The following is an 18908-nucleotide window of genomic DNA, read 5'->3' as shown; positions in this document are numbered from 1 at the left end:
CCGACTGAGCCACCAGGTGCCCCTTGATCACTTATTTTTATCAGATTTTAAAGGTAAATCAACCAAATTTGTTTCTTCACTTTTCTAGAAATACTTTAAACAAAAGGGCAATATTTGTGAAATACTGCAAGCTAGATTCATTGAACTAACCATGACTGCTCTTCTGTATAGAGTTCTCACAAATCAGTAAGCGCGTAGAAAGGCAACTCACAAAGGAGAAAAGTGTCCGATGAACATATAAAAAGATAGTCAGACTTCACGATGAACTGAAGAAAGAAGTGCTTAAACTACACCGTTTCACCTGAAATATTGGCAAATACCGGAATACCCAGCGTTGGCGAGAACAGGGGAAATGGACATCAACGGCGGCATAAATCAGGACCACCCTTTGTTGTGGCCGCTACACGTGGCTAATTAAGGCATTAAATGCGCAAACCAAGAAGGATGAGTGACATAATGCCACCGTCCTCACCACCCATATTTAACCTTTGCTTAAAAAGCAAAACAAAAAACCCACACTGTCATGCATGGGTCTTGGCAACGACTTTTCGGATGTTAACACTAAAGCAAAAGCAACGAAATAAAAAATAAACAAGTGAATTGTGGAGACGACTCCTCTTCAAAATTCGGCCTCCCTGGGTAGCACACATCTCCACTTGGAGAGGCCCCCGCGAGTGAATTGCCGGTGGGCACGGCAGGAGCTCACTGGAAGAGTCTAGAATGGTGTAGAGAAACAGGAACCCCACACAGTGCTGGTGGGGCTGGAGAAGGGTACGGCCGCTTTGGGAAACAATCTGGCAGCTTCTCAAATGATTCAACAGGGAACTGCCGTATGGCCCAGCAATCCCACTGCTACGTGTCTATCCAAGAGACACGAGAACACGTGTCGACACAGAGACTTGTACGTGAATGTTCGCGGCAGCACCATTCACAGCGGCCAAAAGGTGGAAACAACCCCCGTGGCCATTAATGGATGAACGGATAAACAGAACGTGGTCAATCTAGACAACAGAACAGGATTTGGCCATAAAGAGGAATGAAGTACTGATACGTGGAGGGAGCCTGAAAACATTACGTTAAGTGAGAGAAGCTGTCACAAAAGACCACGTAGTCTATGATTCTGTTCATAGGAGAGTCCAGGACAGGGAAGTCTACAGAGACAGGAAAGGTAGCTTAGTGTTTTCTTAGGGCTGGGCGAAGAGCAGAAAGCTGAGGGGCATAGCCTGTGTTTTGGGGGTAAAAAAATGTCCTCAGATAAAGAACGGTGATGGTTGTACGGATCTGTGAATCTGCCCAAAAACACTGAATTGCACATGGGTGAATACTAGGAACAGCGAATTATATCCCAATAGAGCTGTTGTTTTGGGGTTTTTCTTTAAAGAGATTCCAAGAATGGCCCAGAACTGTGTGGCTGGTCTTGCAGATCTAGTGGCCAGTAAGTTGCTGCCCTGAAAGCGGGGCCCACGGAGGTTTGGGCGAATCCCCCCTCCGCAGGAGTACATGCCACAAACCGCAAGATTTGCTCAGGTTCGACTTTCAAATTTGATTTGACATAGTCTCCACTCCAAAGATAACACAATAGTTGGATTCTTCGGACATTCAGTTAAAATAACAACAAGATAAAAACCACAATCCTACACTCTATGGAAACATCGTGTTATGATCTGTTCTAGATTTTCCCAATATTTGCATGAACTACCAATGGCCGAAACTGGTTTAACAAACTTGTTTCCGGGAGGGGAGGCTGCCTCACCTCGCAGCCGGCTGTGAAGGCGGCCAGCCTGGCAAGAGACTGCTTCCCGGAGCCTCCAACGCCGACCAGCAGAGCGTGGCCCCGGTCCATTCGGATGATGCGGTGCACACGGGTGAGGTGTTCCAGAGCGTCGTCAAAGAGGACCAAGTTCATCTTGGTGTTGCTTTCGTTATACTCCTCAAGAATTTCCTGAATTAAAAAAAAATTTTTTGAAAGGATCACTGGATTTTAAGAGACAGGCTATTGCCTTTTGTCCAGGAGGAATGAAGAATGGAGGGCTGATTTTCTTTTCAGTAATCTACAGTGGTTGAAATAATTAAATCATTTGGGTTTGCGGGACTAAATCCAGTGTTGACCGTTAAGGTTTGGATCTGTTGGTTCGTGATCGGCCAGCAGTGAGCCCAAGCTGATTACAGAGCTCAAGTCATGAGTTGAAATGAAAATGAATATCAAAGAGTCAGCTCAGTGGTTCCCAAACCTGGCTGTGCATTGGAACCCTAGGACTCTTCATGGGCTTGAAGAAAGGAAATTCAGAGGGGCAAGCCCAGGGGTCTGTGCATTTAACACACTCCTCAGGTCATTCCATGCACCACTGGACGTGGTGATCACCGGACTGGACGCAAGCCTACGTTCTGAACCCTGAGACAGAGGCACGGGTATTCTTCCCAGCTCCGCCTCCTGAGCACCCGTGCAGTGCTGGGCTCCCCCAAGAAGCGCTCCCAGGAAACGTGAGCCCATGGAGAGGGTCAGCCCCGTCCACACCTGAAACAAAGCCTTGGCTGCCTCATAATCCTGGATGTCTTCATAAATGCGTGTTTCCTCTTCCTGCAAGGCCATCCGGAAGTCTCCAAACAGGATGGGATCCCGCATCACCACCTCCACATCGTTGTTAAAATGTTCCGTAACCAAGTCTCTTATACGGTCTTGTACCTTTTGACAGAAGACCACTTAAGGACCCAAACTCAACAACACAGATGTACTAAAATTTGTCAGAAAAAGAACACTGTTAAGATTATCTGAATTCTTTTTTCCAGCTGCTACAAGGTACTTAATAATCTACCCTCCCTTATCCATCAATCTTTGTTGTTAGTGTATTTTTCTCCAATTGGTGAACTATATAAAAAAAATACATGGCGGGGGAGGAGGCTATTACGCTTATTTCACCCAGAGAAGAACTTTGTGGTTAGAGTTTTGAATTTGCTGGTGTATTTTGATGTACTGACCAGCTGCTTGTCTGTTTCATTGATTAATCGGTCGTGGAAGACCCTCAGACACTCATTTCTCCAGACTCTCACCATCTGGGTCACCGTCTGGAACCTACATGATGGAAGGGTCAAAATCAGTCACGAAGTCGTCTAGAGAGAGAGGCGCTAAATGCTATTTTCAGATGGATACGCAGGGTAAAGAAAAGGACAACACTTCTATAGTCCTTTTCCCCCCTGGTCTCACATTAATGAAACTGAATGGAAGCTAACAAATTAAGTGTAAAGACCATAAAATCCCCATCTATAATCTACCCTCCGGTAGGGAAGAAAAAGAATATTATCTGTAAATGACACAAGTGACATAAAACGAGTACCCGACACTGCTCCTACTTGCTGGAACGCATGAACTTAAAATTGGCATCAAGGCCCCTGGCAGCTTCTTTTTTAAAGAACTAGCTCCATCTGGCCCCAGTTCTAGAACTTTCTCTGGTTTCTGACACAGAGCCCTCACTCCCTGCTACATACCTGGAGCTGTCTTCTCCTGGACTGTCATTCCAAACCCTTCAAGGGTACCTGAGAATAGGTTCTGGCATGTGGAAAGCCCTCAACTCATTCACTTTTCAAAATTTTGTGGACTCAGTGTGAATCCACAAAATCAGATAATGCTTGCAAGTCCCCATAAAGTATACATTAACATAACTACACAAGTCTAGCTGTAACAAGAAAATTTCTATACCCAGACTTAAATCCTTTCTACCCTCTGGTGCTCACTTCTCCCAAAGACACACGTTATGTAACCAATTGGCAAGTGCAAACAATTCAGTTGCCTGAGCAAAAGGCAACTTGAGAACAAGGAACAAATGACCAGTAGAGTAGTCCCACCGAGGGGCTAAATCCCCCTGTCCACATGTCCACACATCTGCCCTTCTTGGTTCCACCGGTCTTCAAGTCAAGGGCTTACAAGTCATCAGGCCTTAACCACACATTTAACTCTTTTCTTCATTTAACGTTAAAAGACATTGGGTGATCAAGTGATACACTGATCTTGAGTTCATTGACAAGTCCTTGGTCTTAAAAGAAGAAGAAAAAGTACCATTGTACCAACAGGCCACATGTTAGTGAGACAAAACAAACTCACCGCTCTGGATTCGTGAGGACAAGACCATTAAAAACTCTTGAGAGATCCCGAAGGTTAAAGATGTAATGGAACTTGGATGGGGTGGGAGGCAGGTCCTGCACAATGGTTTTATAAAGTGCCAACGTACAGAAAGTCAGCTTGTCGCTCACAGCCATGATGCTTTCATGAAACACCTAAAAAGTGAAAAGACCCCCGAAGGGTCTCTCAGTGGATGAATGGATAAGCCACTGTGGTCGATCCATACAGCGGCATAGTATTTGGCCGTATCGAGAGGCAAAGTATTAGCACACACGCTGCCACATGGATGAACCTTGAAAAGGTGAGGCTAAGGAAAGAAGCCAGTCACAGAAGGCCACAGAGTGCATGATTCCATTTATATGAAACGTCCAGAAGAGGGAAATCCACAGAGACAAAATGCAGATTAGCAATTGCCAGGGGCCAAAGGATGGGATAACGTGACTGCTTTGGGGCAACAAAAATATTCTGGAATCAGGCAGTGGTGATAGTTGTACAACACTGTGAATATACTCAACGTCAATAAACCGTGTGCTTCAAAAAAAATGGTTAAAAAAACTACTCCTAAACCATGTGTATTTTACCATAATTTTTAAAAAGGAGATAAATCGGGGCGCCTGGCGGCTCAGTTGGTTGAGCATCTGACTCTTGATTTCGACTCAGGTCATGATCTCAGGGTCATGAAATTGAGCCCCACGCCAGGCTCTGTGCTGAGCATGGAGCCTGCTTAAGATTCTCTCTCTGCCCCCCTCCCCTCTCCTACCCCCTCTCATTCTTCTCTCGCACTCTTAAAAAAAAAAAAAGTTCCTTTCTAAAAGAAAAAGGAGATAAGAAAAAAAATAATAAGGCCAAAGAAACTTATCATCTGATCTGCTTTGGCTCCCTAGATTTTCACATTAACCGACAAATCAACCTCACAGTTTTGAAAGTGAACTGCTTAAGGCAGGGCTTGAACATGCCAGGTGCCCACAGTTCCTACTGCTCACACCTCGCCCTTCCACGCCTTTACCTTTCCTGCCCCCGAAGATTTTGTGTGCACAGGCTTCACTAGAGGAGGGAAATGCCAGGACCGGAAGGTCATCATTTAAATGCCTGGGTTCCGTTTTGCGGAGGGAGGCGGCCAAGTTAAATCATCATCATGAGAGCAGCAACTAGTATCCCGTGAGTACCTGCTACGTGCTAGACACTGTGACACACATTTCACATTTCACATTTTTCTCCTTTCCTTCTCCCGGAAACTCAGGGAGGTGGATACCATCATTACCCCTGTTCCAGATGAGAACCGGGTCTAGGAGAGCTCAAGGAACTTGCCAAGGGAGCAGAATGGGGTCTGACTCCAGGTCCTGGTCCCCTAGTTGAGTCACTGCAGCAGCTCAATGTGACACATGTAACTCAGGGCCACAACACAACTTCTGTGGACCCAAGACACTCTTGCCTTCTGGGCCTCTTCCTCCATAAAAATATATTACTTTGTCTTTTATGACTGCACTGGCATAAAGATGAATATAATCCAGGCTAGACTATATTCATTTTTCTTCTTCTGGTTTTGAAAGAAATCAGAACATTTTCAGGGACTCCCAACCAGGATCATGGGCCCTGTGCCTGCTCTGCCTAACGTCTAAGTCAACCACGCCTACACTGCTCCCCAACGTGAGCCCCTCCAGTTTAGACTGCTAATTGAAAGCAAGTTACCGAGGTATGGCCTTTCAGGATAGAGGAGTAAATTAAATGCAGAGACTCCTCTGAAGGAAATGGTACGTTGAAGACGTTGAACAGCGAAATAAATCTCGGATCAACTTCATTGCGGCCTCCTCCAGCTTTTCCCATCGCAGCGATAAAGCCAAGGTCCCGAATGCTTTTACAGTTCAGCTCCTTCCCACGGTCATATAAGTAGCCTTTTTCCAACAGCAGTTTCAGCAAGGCGATCGGCTGCTGCGTGCCATATTCATCCACCTTGATTGTGTTTTTAAAGAAAAGAGATAACGGGAGTGTCAGAAAGCAGAACTCAGGGATGGGGGCGCCTGGGTGGCACAGCGGTTAAGCGTCTGCCTTCGGCTCAGGGCGTGATCCCGGCGTTCTGGGGTCGAGCCCCACGTCAGGCTCCTCCGCTATGAGCCTGCTTCTTCCTCTCCCACTTCCCCTGCTTGTGTTCCCTCTCTCGCTGGCTGTCTCTATCTCTGTCAAATAAATAAATAAAAATCTTTAAAAAAAAAAAAAAAAAAGAACTCAGGGATGCCGTGGCTGACCATCTCAACTCATGCTTGTCTCTTCTCTTACTCTCTCTGAGCACTCTGGTTTTAGCTCCACAGGGCTTCACAAGGTTTGCGACTACATACTCATTTGTCATTTTTTAAAATCTGTCTCCCTCACTGGACCATACGCTTCAGGAGGGCAGGGACTCCTTATGTTTTGTTCATCACTGCCCAGCACTGGACCCATAAGATGTGCCAATGAATTACGTGTTAATTGGATGGATGCGGATAAAAGGCTGTGTGGGAGCGTGCATGGAGGGATGCAGACATGGATGCGTGTACAGATGCACAAACAGATGTATATGTGAGTGTGTGGATAGACGGTGGATGGACGGATGGATCCTGGCTTTGCAAACAGACTATATGGAAGATAGATGTTCAGAGGAAAAAACGTGGTTCTGCAGGAATTACACAAATCTAAATTTCAGTACTAAGAAAACCTCACACCTCTCAGGCTCTGGCCCCAGAAACACACTCCTCATGCATGCTGAAGTTTCCCTTCCTTGGTAAATACAGAGGAATCCTCGGGAAGTGTCTGCCCTATGCTTCCCAAGTATATGGGACTGAGAACAATATTATCATCCAAGCTCAGTGGGAAATCTCTCACTCAAACACATGCTGTAAAGAGCTCGGAGGCTGCCTGCTGCCTGCTTTACTCCTTTAAGAAAGCAAGGAAAGCCATCAGTAGGGAAAAGTCCCTCCGGGTAAGAGAGCATTCCAGGAACACTGTCTCCTAACCTGGCTCCCCATAGCCAGCACCCCGCAGGTGTTATGCAGAAGGAAGACTGTGTTCTCACACTCAGAGAGCCCTTACACGTACACAGCAACACAAACCACGCACAGGCCGTGGCCGCGGCTCCCTGCTCCGTAACCTAACGCTACCTTTGGCATATTCATGTCATCCATGAACACCTGGAGGCGTTTTCCCATGGGTGGGCCGTATGTGTCTTTGGTTCGTTTTTCCACATTTGCTTCCAAATTTCTTTGGATATCCATCGATGTGGTGCGGGAGGAGAAGTTGACCATTAACACAATCTGGAACAGAGAGGGATCATTCCAGAAGGCGTTCGTTTCCTCACAGTACCAGCGGGAAATGCTGGACTGTGAGCTACCATCAGTTTTGCAAATTCACTGGTATCTGAATTTTTTTTTTTTAATAACCTCTCCCTTTGGCAGGTGATACGAGGCGATAGTAAGTTGCTGCATGTGGGCCTTGGGCACGATGGAGACTGGGTGGGGGCTTAATTCTGCCCAGTTCTGGCTAGGGGACCTTCAAAAAGAGGTTTAACCTTTTAGAGCCTCATTTTTTCTCATCTGTAAGACGATTTTAATTACATCTGCTTGGACTACTTCCTAGGGTGATTTTATCGCAGGAGATGAAATCCAGAGGGGTTTGCGATAGGACAAGGTAATATTCAAGCATAAGGCCCCTGGGTCCCTGTGTGGAGAGCACAGCCTCACGCACGGGACGTGCCCAGGGCCTCTCACTGTGCTACTTAGAGCAGTTAGTGAGAGTTCATTGGTCCATGGTTCTCACACTTCATTATGTCCCCGAGTCACCTGGAGGGCTTGGTGCCACGCAGCCCCCAGGGCCCCGTCCTCAGAGTTTCCAATTCAATAGGTCTAGGGCCATGTAAGCAAGTTTTCAGACAATACTCGTGGCCTAGGCGCCACCCTTTGAGAACCACTGCCGTAGAGCCCACTGCCCTCTAAGGGTCCCACGGGTGCGGGGACACAGGAGCTGAACGTGGCGAAGGCGAACGTGCATCTTGTTGTAACGAATGTGCTCAGATGTGCCTGTTGGGCCGGGACGCATGGGCCGCTGAGTCCCAGGGGAAGGGCATTGTGGTGGGGGTTTCTGAACGCCGCTGCTGTTTGCCTGACTCCACAAACATGCATGTCCCTCTGGCTGGAAACCTCCCTTCAGTGCCCTCCACGATGACATCCTGAAAGCTAAATAAACCGTGTTTTCATGCACCGGTGTGTGAGTGCGCTGGAGCACTCACGGGCAGGCAGCCCGGTCCTGCCCACCTCGCTCATGTGACGCGGACTGCACAAAGCCTGCCTGACCACTCCCTGCCCCGGAGGGCCCCCTGGTTTCCCGGGAACAAGCCTAAGGAAGAGAGTCGGGGAGGAAAGCCGCGGGAAACTTTGCTCCCCTCGGAGGTTCCAGAAGGCCAAGACAGGAGGTGGAAACTGAAATGATGAGTGAGTATTAACAAAAACATAGCACTGAGTCAGTGAGTGGATTTGGGGCAAGTACCTAGGAGCTGGGTATCCTGAGACTCACCAGGCAGCTTCTGGGAGAAGAGAGAGTCTTTCCTCAGTTATTAAAACACTAAATAAAAATTGTTTGAAGCCGCGGCGGCTGAAATGAGCAGGCGGCCCACGTAGGGCAACTCTGAGTCTAGGAAAGAGAACCGGTGCCCTCGTTCCTAACGCCTGGCGCCCTGACACACGCCGCCCTGCCATGTTTCAGGGGTTCAGTTTCCAGTCTGTGTCCCCCACTACTGAGTCCCTCCAGATCTGACTGCATGTTGGCTGTTGTCTGCCACTGTGGCACCCGGCCAGCTCAGGGTCCGACACACGTCAGACCCTCCCGCATTTAACACAGGGCTGGAGGAAGGCAAAATGGCAGAACGGTGATGAGTAATGCGACGGCCAGCCTCTAAGATGACCCCCGCTCACCCTCACCTCCAGCTCGTCACCTGCGTAGCCCCCCCCCACTCCATCAGGGTGATTCACGGTGGTCTCTGCGTGACCCACAGAAGGTGGCAGAAGTGAAGGTAGCTGATTTCCTAGGTCATCAGAGGCAGTGTAGCATCTGATGCCATGTCTGTCTTGGACATTCGCTCTGGCAGAAGCCAGCGGCCCCATCAAGAGGCCACCCAGGAGCCCTTGGAGAGGTCCATGCAGTCGGGAACTGAGGCCTGCCGTCTTGGAAGAGGGTCTGCCAGCCCCGGTCAGGCCTTCAGATGACTACAGCCCTGGCCAACTGCTGGCCAGTGATCTCAGCAGAGAGCCTGAGCTCGAACCACCCAGCAGAGCCACTCGCAGACTCCCACCCTGCAGAAGTGGTGAGATACGAGCTGCTCAGTGTCGGGCTGGTTTGTTATGCAGTTGTAGGGAAGGAATGAGTTCAATGACTTACATTGATCTCTTCATTCAGATTTTTGAGGAAGTTCTGGGCAGTGGCTGTCTTGGAGGTGCCAGATTCACCGACCAAAAGAACAGGCTGCTTGATCTTGACCATTTGTTCCAGCATCCACGTAGTGCGCGTTGTATCCACTGTATGAACTAAGCATCAAGAAACGCCAGAGGGTGAGTGGGTGGCAACGTGGAGCCTCACGGAATCCCACATTTCTCGTAAAAAATACCAGTGAAAACCCAAGATGTGACCTTGAAAACGCAGGGGTGGGTGCAATCTGTTCAGGAGAAAATCCTTACCCCATTATTTTTAATAGCTTTACAGGATGTAACTTACACACCGTGAAGTTCACCCATTTTAAGGGTTTAGTTTGGTGAGCTGGACACATTTCTAAGCTGTGGAATCACTGCCACAGGCCAGAGTTAGAACATCCAAACCATTTTTAATATCTGGTTCTGCTTTATATTTGGGATACTAAAAACTCAGTTTCTCTCTCTGAAGGGTCTGGTCTCCTGACCAACGACTTCCTCCGAAGAGACAATGAAACCATGAAGCCGCGTCTGGCTCATTCCTGCCCGGGTCGATTTCAATCCTGCCTGGTTCCTGAGCAAATGGGTACGTCTCACTGTATCAGCCACTACCACCTAAATAGCCAGAGGGGCACATTCCAAACACAGCTAGACACAGAAACGTCCACGGCACACAGCCCCGCCTCGTTCCTCCTCCTCTCGTGCTCTGTTCCTTCCCGTGGCCAGCCAGCACTCCAGGCACCGAGGGGAGGCGGAGCGCCCATCCTGTCACCACCCCACGTGTCAGGTGACCGCTGAGAGTCACAGACATCTGCAGGTGCTGCGAGCCCTGGCTCAGAAAGGGAATGGGAAGCGCCGCCTCTGGCCAGGCCCCTGGCTCGCTCTTTCTGGTTTCTCCGAATCTGCACACTGGTTAGGCCTCGGGGGAGCCACGGAGGCCACCGGATCTGTTCTACTCCCTCACAGAACGAGAGCCCTGCGCTGTTAAACCAAGAACAAGGGGGGGCTTCTCACTTACCCAGGATGTCGATAAATTTCCTCTCCGGGCTGTGAACGTAGTCAGGAACTAACTGGTTCCATGGTATCCACTTCTTCCGCGTGGAATCAAAATGAAAGTCATACAAGGTGGGGAGGTGACCTGCAGGGAATGACGGCCTGACCTCACTCTGCTCAGAGACGCGGAGCCGCAGAACCAGCTGTAGCGCACGCTTGAGATGGACAAACGCTCCTTGGTAACGGAGTACTTGGAAGCAACGCTCCCGTCCACTGGGCAGACAGACGCCGAGTCCCTTCCCTGGGACTAGGAGAGACAGGCACACAGGCCTGGCCCCGGGGCTTTCAGGTGTTAGTGGGCCGGGAGGGGGCGTGCTACGTCCTGCTACAGGGCAAGCACAGGTCCGCGGGCATCCCGTGAGGGCGTCTAACCAGGATGGGGCAGGGGAGAGGTCTGAGAAGCACCGGGTGCCACAGGGAGTGTGGGGCGCCCCAGACCTCCTCTGAACACACACCCCTTTGTCCCTGAACCCCAATCACAAGGGTGCTCCGCAAACTCAGCGCTAAGGAAAAGCTCCTTCACGCACCTCTTCCTGGACAGACTGCCACCCATAGGCCCCAGCAATGCCAACTTTCACAGCTAGCACTGGAAAGCAGCTTTCCCAAGGGAAATGCATCCAATCTGAGACCTGAAAAGTGGGCAGTCCTGAGCCAAGAGCACAGGGGCCACCGGGAGGCTCTGTCAGAGGAAGAAGCACAGAGGGGGCAGGCGAGGTCAAGCTAGAAAGGCCGCGGGGCTGTTGTGTGAAGAGCCGGACGGACCATTCCAGGTGCTGGTTCTCCACCCCGTAGGTACTGGGGAGCCACTGACATTAGCCTCCAGGGGCAGACGTGGTCAGATCTGCATATGCAACAACCGGCATGACTGTAGAGGAGAAGGCACCTGGAGGAGGTGAGGGGAGGCTGGGAGATGTGTTCGTGAGGCTCCTGCCTTGCCCAGGGCAGAGGTGACAGGCATAGGTCATGAGAGATGGCAGGGGTGACAGACGGAAATGACAGGTTGGGGGGGGAGAAAGTGTCAAGGTCACCAGTATGCAAGGCAGACAGACAGGTGACTGATAGAAAGATGATGATGACAGATAGACAGATTTCAACAGAACTGAGCCAGAGAACCAGGAGAAGGCGAAGGGAAGGAGACTGGCAGTCAGATGCTGTGAGCACGTGGCCAGCGCTCCGCGAGGACAGGAACCATAAAAGGAGGCCGGAGGACCGAATCCCGATGTGAGGAAGGCGTCGAGAAAGGAGACGGGGCAGGACTGGCCAGGAGGGCAAAGGAAGAACATCTCGAGAGGGCGGGGCATGGTCAGGCGCACCAGATGCTGCGGCAAGGGCAGGACGGCGAGGACAAGAAGGCCCGTGGGCCCCGGCGGAGAGGGCAGGGGGCACGCTCGCTGGGAGCACCTTCCAGCTGTGGGGTGAGGAGGTGGGTGCTGTGGGTTGAGAAGCGAGTGGGGTGAGAGGACAGAGCTCACAGCCAACCTTTCAAGGATGCATGGCCTTAAAAAGAAAAAGGTGGAGAGACGTCTCTAGAAGGAGACGGGATTAGGAAGGTGTCACCTGGGCAGGTCCAGGAGCGGCTGGGATGGGGTCAGTAGGGGAGAGACGGGAGAGACAGTTCAAGAAGAGCCCAGCAAGGAAGCGGGCCCCTGAGCGGCAGGCAGACAGGCCCCAAAGCACAGGGCAGCCCCGGTGGTCCTTCCCGAGCAGGGAGACGGAGAGCAGGCCAGAACAAGTCTGTGGGCAGGAAAACCCAATCTGACGCCTTCTATTTTTCCTGTCAAAGCAAGAAGAATGACCTTCTGCAGAGCAAGAGGAGAGGGTCAGGTGGAGGTCTGGGGAGAAGAAGGGGACGCTGCCCTTGAGGACGGGAGCGCTCAAGGCCAACACTCCAGTTAGAGGCAGCAGTCTGAATTTGCAGTTTTCTCAGGGTCACTCAGCCCTGGAGAGGCGCAGAAGACAGACTCAGGGCTCCTCAGGGATTTAAGAAAGGACAACAGGGCAAGGGAGCCGGGGGTTGGGGCAAGAGAGGGTGAGTGATGTGAAGAGGAAAGCAAGGAGCACGGGGCTGGGCTACAGAGGGGACAAGAAGAGAGGTGGGTGGCAGTCCCCATGAGGCTGGGATGGGCAGGTATGGCTGGAGTCACAGAGGCCGGTATACATTGATGACACAGAGAACAGCGCCGGGGGTTAGGAGCTAGCGTGAGGTCAGGGGACCCGTTATGGGGCGGAGTGCAGAAGGCATCTGGAAATGAGGTGTCCACAGGGCCACTCAAGTCCCCAAAACGAGAGCACACTAGGCGCCCCGAGTGAGGGAGTCACTGATGACGGCCATACAAAGCCGGCGTGGCGCGGGCAGTGGGGAAGCACTCACCCAGAGGAGGCTTGCCGTGCTGGAAAAGGATGAGCGAACTGCCACCCGAGACAGCGGCACTTGAAAAACATCTTTTCTTTGCACCGTGCTCTCCACTAGAAGGACCCGAGACTCTGCTACTTTACGCTTTCAAAAGAACACCCAGGTAATGAGGATAGAACACGACCTGGAGAGATGCCTACATGCCCAGGCATATTCAAATATCATTAGGACATGGACAAAGACAGATCCTAGGGTTACGTATAGTTCTTTAAAAAGGCACATTTTCACCAAATACAGTTCCTGGAGCGTGAACATCTTTTCACACACAAACTTCAAACCTTAATATGATGACCTGCCAAGAATGACCTACCGATCCACACCTGAAAAATTTTTAAAACCTTAAACAGAGGGAAGGAAGCAAGTGCCTAAGCTTGGGGGGGGAAGTTTGCACTCCAGAAAAGCCACTGGGGCTTTGGCTCTCACAGTTCACGCATCGCAACTTCTGAGGGTGCACCAGGGGCTCCGGCCACAGCACGGTTGTCTACAGAAGCAAACAAGCCGCAAAACCCACAGGGGCGAACACGTGGAAAAACAAGGTCGCTTTCTCTAAAAACCTCCCCAAAAGCATTCCGAGCAGGAACACAGGTCACACTCAGTTCGTACCTGGCAATTCCCCGGGGTTGGCCCATTCCCCTTCTGTATCGGCAGAAGGCAAAGAAGCAAGGCGTTTAATACTTTCATCAAATTTAATCCTTCCATCCTCGAGCAGGGAAGCGCCCAGAGAACAGTAGAGAGCCTCTAAGAAATAGCACTCCAGCAGGTCGGGGTCCTCTATTTCTCCTTCTAGTAGTGCATCCAACATCTTGGTTAACTGGGTTACCTGGAGCACAGGAAAATCCCCGATCAGCCCACATATTCCACCCCCCAACCCCAAGGTCAGTTCTGGTCCTAAATCTTGGGATCCCAGGTTCCAGAGTGACGGGAACTGATGACCCACCATATTGGTTCGGTCAGATGGAACGTGGCATCTTGTCCCACACGGGGTTACTGAAGGAAGTGCTGTGTCTTCCTTGTCAGTAACCTGCAATGTGACAGTTCACCCCTCTGCCACCTTGGACTGTGGGTCCGCCTTCAGGGAAGAAGTTCTCTTTGCTAATGGAGATAGTTTCTTACCATATTTAGGTCTGTCTGAGGGACTATTGTCTTCAGCTTCTCGCCTTGTCTTCCATCCACTATCCCTTCCACTATCACGTCGATGAGGTAGGGCACGTATTTCTCAAACAGAGTCTCTAAATTGCCATTCTCTGCCTAAAAAGAGAATTCCAATGCATTTTCAAGGACTCCTCTCTTTCAGTGGAGGTTAGTGGAAAGCTTATCTTGGCAAGAGGGATGAGAAAGGTCTTCTGATGAGTGAGAGACTTGGCGTGTGAGTAAACCCAGTAATAGCGCCTTAGATTTGTAGCCAGGTTGTCCTCTAGAGCACGCCTTCATCACGAAGCATTCGTTTCACTGCCTCAGGGTCTACCCCACCACCGGGAAGGGAGGGAGGACAGCAGATCCCATTTGATAGAAATGGCGCTGATTATCTTCAAGTTCAAGTTACATGGCCACAGTCATCCTGCAAGGAGTGCAAGGCCGTGGAAGGCGCCTCTCCCTATCAAGGCATTAAGGACCACCAGAGATGGCATGAGCCCTTAGACAACCCTCTCTCCCTTACAACAATGCCTCCCATGGTCCTATCATGTTCCCTCTTCTCTTCTCTGGTGTCATTACGTCCTGGTTTCCAATTCACTATCAGCCTAGTGGTCCTGCTAGTGATACACCCAAACCACCCATGTCACTTTGAGAAGATAGTCATGCTGTCCTGGGCATGGTCAAACCTTCATGTGTGTGTGGGCCTCACAACCCCCACGTGACTGTCAAACCTATCTCTGCACTTTTTTAAAAAATATTTTATTTTTTTGAGAGAGAGAAAGAGCGACAGCCCTAGCGGGGGTGGGACAGAGGGAGAAGCAGACTCCCCGCTGAGCAGGGAGCCCAATGTGGGACTTGACCCCAGGACTCTGAGATCATGACCTGAGCCAAAGGCAGATACTTAACCAACTGAGCCATCCAGGCACCCACTCTGTACTTTCTAATGAAGCCTTTTGTTACAGCAATACACACTTCAACAGCCACGTGACACATGACAGGGTTTGAGGTGAACTAAAACCATCAAACTCAATTACGTGACAAGCTAGGTCCTTCACACACGGCATTCATCCAAAACCTGGGCCCCTCTAGGGACAAGTTTCTCAACAGCTGGGCCCGGCTGGACCAGGATTTGCTAACTACAGCCCACAAGCCAAAACTGGCCCACCACCTATTTATGTAAATAAAGTTTTATGGGTACATAGATATGCCCATTCACATACATGGGCTGCTTTCATGCCAGAGTGGCATAGTTGAGTAGTTGCAAAAGAAACCATATGGCCCACAAACCTTAAAATATTTACTCTCTATCGCTTTACAGAAAAAATTGTCAATTTGATCTAAACTATTCAAAATCATTACCCATCCCACCAGCTATGGAATTATCTGGAAATCTAGTAAGTGTGTCTTCCATGTTTTCATCCTATTTATTGATAATATTAAGTGCTTAAGATCATAGGCAGATCAAGGTCAAGGTCATGGTCTTAACTACAAAACACATCCTTCTGGATTATGTTTATCCAACTAGCCACCAGCACTAATAACTTTTAAGTTCGTTTTAGAAATAATTTTCACCTTGTTTTGTATTTCATTAACCCATTTTTTCCAAAATGGTTGATATTTCAAGTTTTTAGGATCCACATAAACCATTCCACATCGAGACACAGTTGCAGGAGAGGCATACTGTAAATCTCCAACCTGGAGAAATAAAGAAAATCAGGCATGTCTACAACTACAAACAACGGTTCCGCATGTTTAAAAGCCTTTGCTTTATGCAAAGTTGTTACAACTGCAGAAAACCCGTGTCAAACCCAGATTAACATGGCTTTCATGAGTCTTCTAACTGAGCGCTTAGGCTTATCATGGGAAGATTATACATTTCTGATGTAGCATCTTTTTAAGTTTTCTTTTACTATAAATTAATGTGAAAATTAATATACTTTAGAATACCTGACAAAAAAGTTATCCAAAATCCCAACACGAAGAAACAAACATTATATTGGAGTGTTTTCCTCTCAGTCTTTTTTCTTCATTTTTTTTAAAACGTAGTTGAGATTGGATAGTGTAAAACTTAATATGTATGCAACCAAACCAGCAATATTAACACTTATCTCTCTATGAAAAGATACAGTTCAGTCAGCCAATAAGATAATGATATGCAGAAATATTCATGCATCAACAAATTTTGCAGGCCAAGTTAAAAACAGCATTGACATGAAGCCATATCAAAAGCAAGTCTCAGGGCCACCACTGTGAAACAGATTCTAAAGATGTGATAGGAAGTTTGAAACAACGAATGAAGAAAAGGCAAAAGGCAAATAGTGTGAGAGAAAAAAGGCAACTATAAACTCCAGGTCAAAAAAAAAAAAAGGCTCTAAAAGAAAGTAAACATAATAACAGTATACTAGTTGGCTCTACAGTGAATATTTCCATATTCATAATAATGCAAATACTGTTTACTGATTTAACTGATTTAGCAATGTAGTATTCTGAGGAGGGGATGACCTAGTGGTGTGAGAGACAAACTCTCACTTTCATAGCAGTCATAGTATAGATATTATGTAAACTCACTAAAGGAAAGGAACAGCATGCTAAGTGTGTTATTTACAGACACTAGGATAATGACCAGAAGAAATAACACAAGAGTGAAAAGCAGTTACCTCTGGGATTCGATGAAGAGGGATAAGAGAAGTACGTGGAGTACTGAGTTGTACTCATCATAAAAACTCCTTGCACTGTTTGGGTTTTCTTTAGTCATCTATATTTATCACCAATCGAAGGAATATTTAAACTTTTAATTAAAAGAAAGATATTAAAAATAATTTTTCATCACTACTTGCCTCAAAGAGCAGAGCACAGTGTGCTTGAAGCCGAATGCGCTCACCGTTGGCCAACGTCAACAGCTTGTTGTCATCCATCACCGAGTTCATGTTCTCCACCCACAGGGCATCTACATCACCATCAAATAAAATATACCTGCAGCAAAGGAAAGTAAGCCAAGATTTCATATGGAACCTCCCCAATTCGTGTTGATTATTTTTCCCGGGATTTTGTCCCCAGGACCTGTGACAGAGCACCCAACTTGGTTCAGACGTTTGACCCATAAAATCAAATGGGGAAAAAAAAAAAAAAAAAAAAAAAAAACCCGACATAAAAACCGAGTCCAGGCCCCTGTGTGGTTTGTTTGGTTGAGCGCCCAATTCTTGGTTTTTGCTCAGGTTATGACCTCATGGGCTTGGTGCTCCGTGGGGTATATGCTTGGGGATTCTCCCTCAAATAAATAACCTTAAAAAAACTGAGTCAGTCAGCAACACTGAAGAATTAAGAAACTTCACACACAAGTCTGGATGTGTGGCTTCTCTTGCAAACTGGAGGGCTGACAACACAGACCTGCACCCGTGCATGGGAACAATCTGCTGGAACTCAGTGGCAGCTGTCCGTGGAGATGGACAGTACCATGGTCTCATTCTTTTCTTAGAACTGAGACTGAATATCAATGGTTATTTATCACGGGTTTCAACACTGAGTTTTCTCATGGTAAGGTTAAGAGAAAAGGGAGGTGTTTCATATACCCGTGTGCAATGGGTTGAATGGTGGCCCCCAAAAATATGCCCATCCAGAACTCATGACTGTGACCTCATTTGGGGGGAAAAACGGGGGGTCTTTGCTAATGTAATTAAGGATCTCAAGATGACAGCATCTTGGATTATCCAGGTGGGCCCTTCTCCAATGACAAGTACTCTGACAGAGAGGAGAGTATCCTCACAGTTGAGGAGACAGAGAGAACACGAAGAGAACTAAGATCCCACCTGGCGCTTTGTGAACAGGGCCCTTGACATCTAAGTCTGTGGGCATCCACGCATGAAACTGCAATACCGTACCTTGTCTTTTTTATCCATAACATCCAGATAATTAACATGAACTAACCCAGGCTCTCTCCTAATCACTAAGGTACTCACTTCCGCTCCTTCTTATCCGTTGGTCTGTTGATCTCCCTGAAGATGTTTGACAGCACCCCGTCTGTCCAGTCTCGGGTAGTGGGGTCCAGGATGCCGTAGAGCTCTATGACACTCACGGCTTTGGGATTCAGGACGTACAACTTTGTCAGCAGCCCAAGCCTAAATCAAAGGAGAGGCTTCAGCTGTGGTCCAGGTGGCCTAAACACAGCAGGAAAACGTTCTGGGCCACCTATGTGGGCATTTGATGTTTAGGACCCAATCCAGAATTTATTTTTTTTATAATAATTTTTTATTATATTATGTTAGTCACCATATAGTACATCCCTAGTTTTTGACGTAAAGTTCCATGATTCATTACTTGTGTATAACACCCAGTGCACCATGCAATACGTGCCCTCCTTAATACCCACCACCAGCCTATCCCATTCCACCACCCCCTCCCCTCTGAAGCCCTCAGTTTGTTTCCCAGAGCCATAGTCTCTCGTGGTTCATTCCCCCTTCTGATTACCCCCAATCCAGAATTTAAAATGCAATCCACACATCTGAAACTAATGATGTAGTATATGTTGGCTAATCGAAAAATAAAATAAAATAAAATAAAATAAAATAAAATAAAATAAAATAAATAAAATAAAATAAAATAAAATAAAATACAACCCAACTCAACCCACGCAAACCCTCCCCTAGGCTTCCCACTTACTATTAATGGCTTACACTAAATGCAAGGGAACCATGTTTCACTGAAAATGTGGCCCCAGCACAAGTGAGGTCTGAACTGAAAACACAGCTTTGCCTTTTGAGGGCATTGAGAA

The 18908-nt window shown here is 48.2% G+C and overlaps 1 protein-coding gene across 2 annotated transcripts in view; it reads right to left on the bottom strand.

The window, feature by feature from the left end:
- Nucleotides 1–18908, bottom strand: part of DNAH10 (dynein axonemal heavy chain 10) — a 132636-nt gene that overhangs the window by 42953 nt on the left and 70775 nt on the right. For both annotated transcript variants that reach the window (XM_040620022.1, XM_040620023.1), the window contains 13 exons: nucleotides 18097–18255; nucleotides 16978–17113; nucleotides 15713–15835; nucleotides 14120–14254; nucleotides 13610–13826; nucleotides 10559–10678; nucleotides 9515–9660; nucleotides 7246–7398; nucleotides 5804–6064; nucleotides 4097–4269; nucleotides 2977–3070; nucleotides 2516–2683; nucleotides 1754–1942 (listed from right to left, as the gene is read on the bottom strand). In XM_040620022.1, coding sequence (XP_040475956.1) covers nucleotides 1754–1942; nucleotides 2516–2683; nucleotides 2977–3070; nucleotides 4097–4269; nucleotides 5804–6064; nucleotides 7246–7398; nucleotides 9515–9660; nucleotides 10559–10678; nucleotides 13610–13826; nucleotides 14120–14254; nucleotides 15713–15835; nucleotides 16978–17113; nucleotides 18097–18255 — 2074 coding nt within the window. The remainder of the gene's footprint in view (nucleotides 1–1753; nucleotides 1943–2515; nucleotides 2684–2976; nucleotides 3071–4096; nucleotides 4270–5803; nucleotides 6065–7245; nucleotides 7399–9514; nucleotides 9661–10558; nucleotides 10679–13609; nucleotides 13827–14119; nucleotides 14255–15712; nucleotides 15836–16977; nucleotides 17114–18096; nucleotides 18256–18908) is intronic.

Source organism: Ursus maritimus, unplaced genomic scaffold, assembly GCF_017311325.1.
Source record: "Ursus maritimus isolate PB19 unplaced genomic scaffold, ASM1731132v1 scaffold_33, whole genome shotgun sequence".
Classification (NCBI taxonomy): Eukaryota; Metazoa; Chordata; class Mammalia; order Carnivora; family Ursidae; genus Ursus; species Ursus maritimus.
This window is presented reverse-complemented; position numbering and strand designations above follow the sequence as displayed.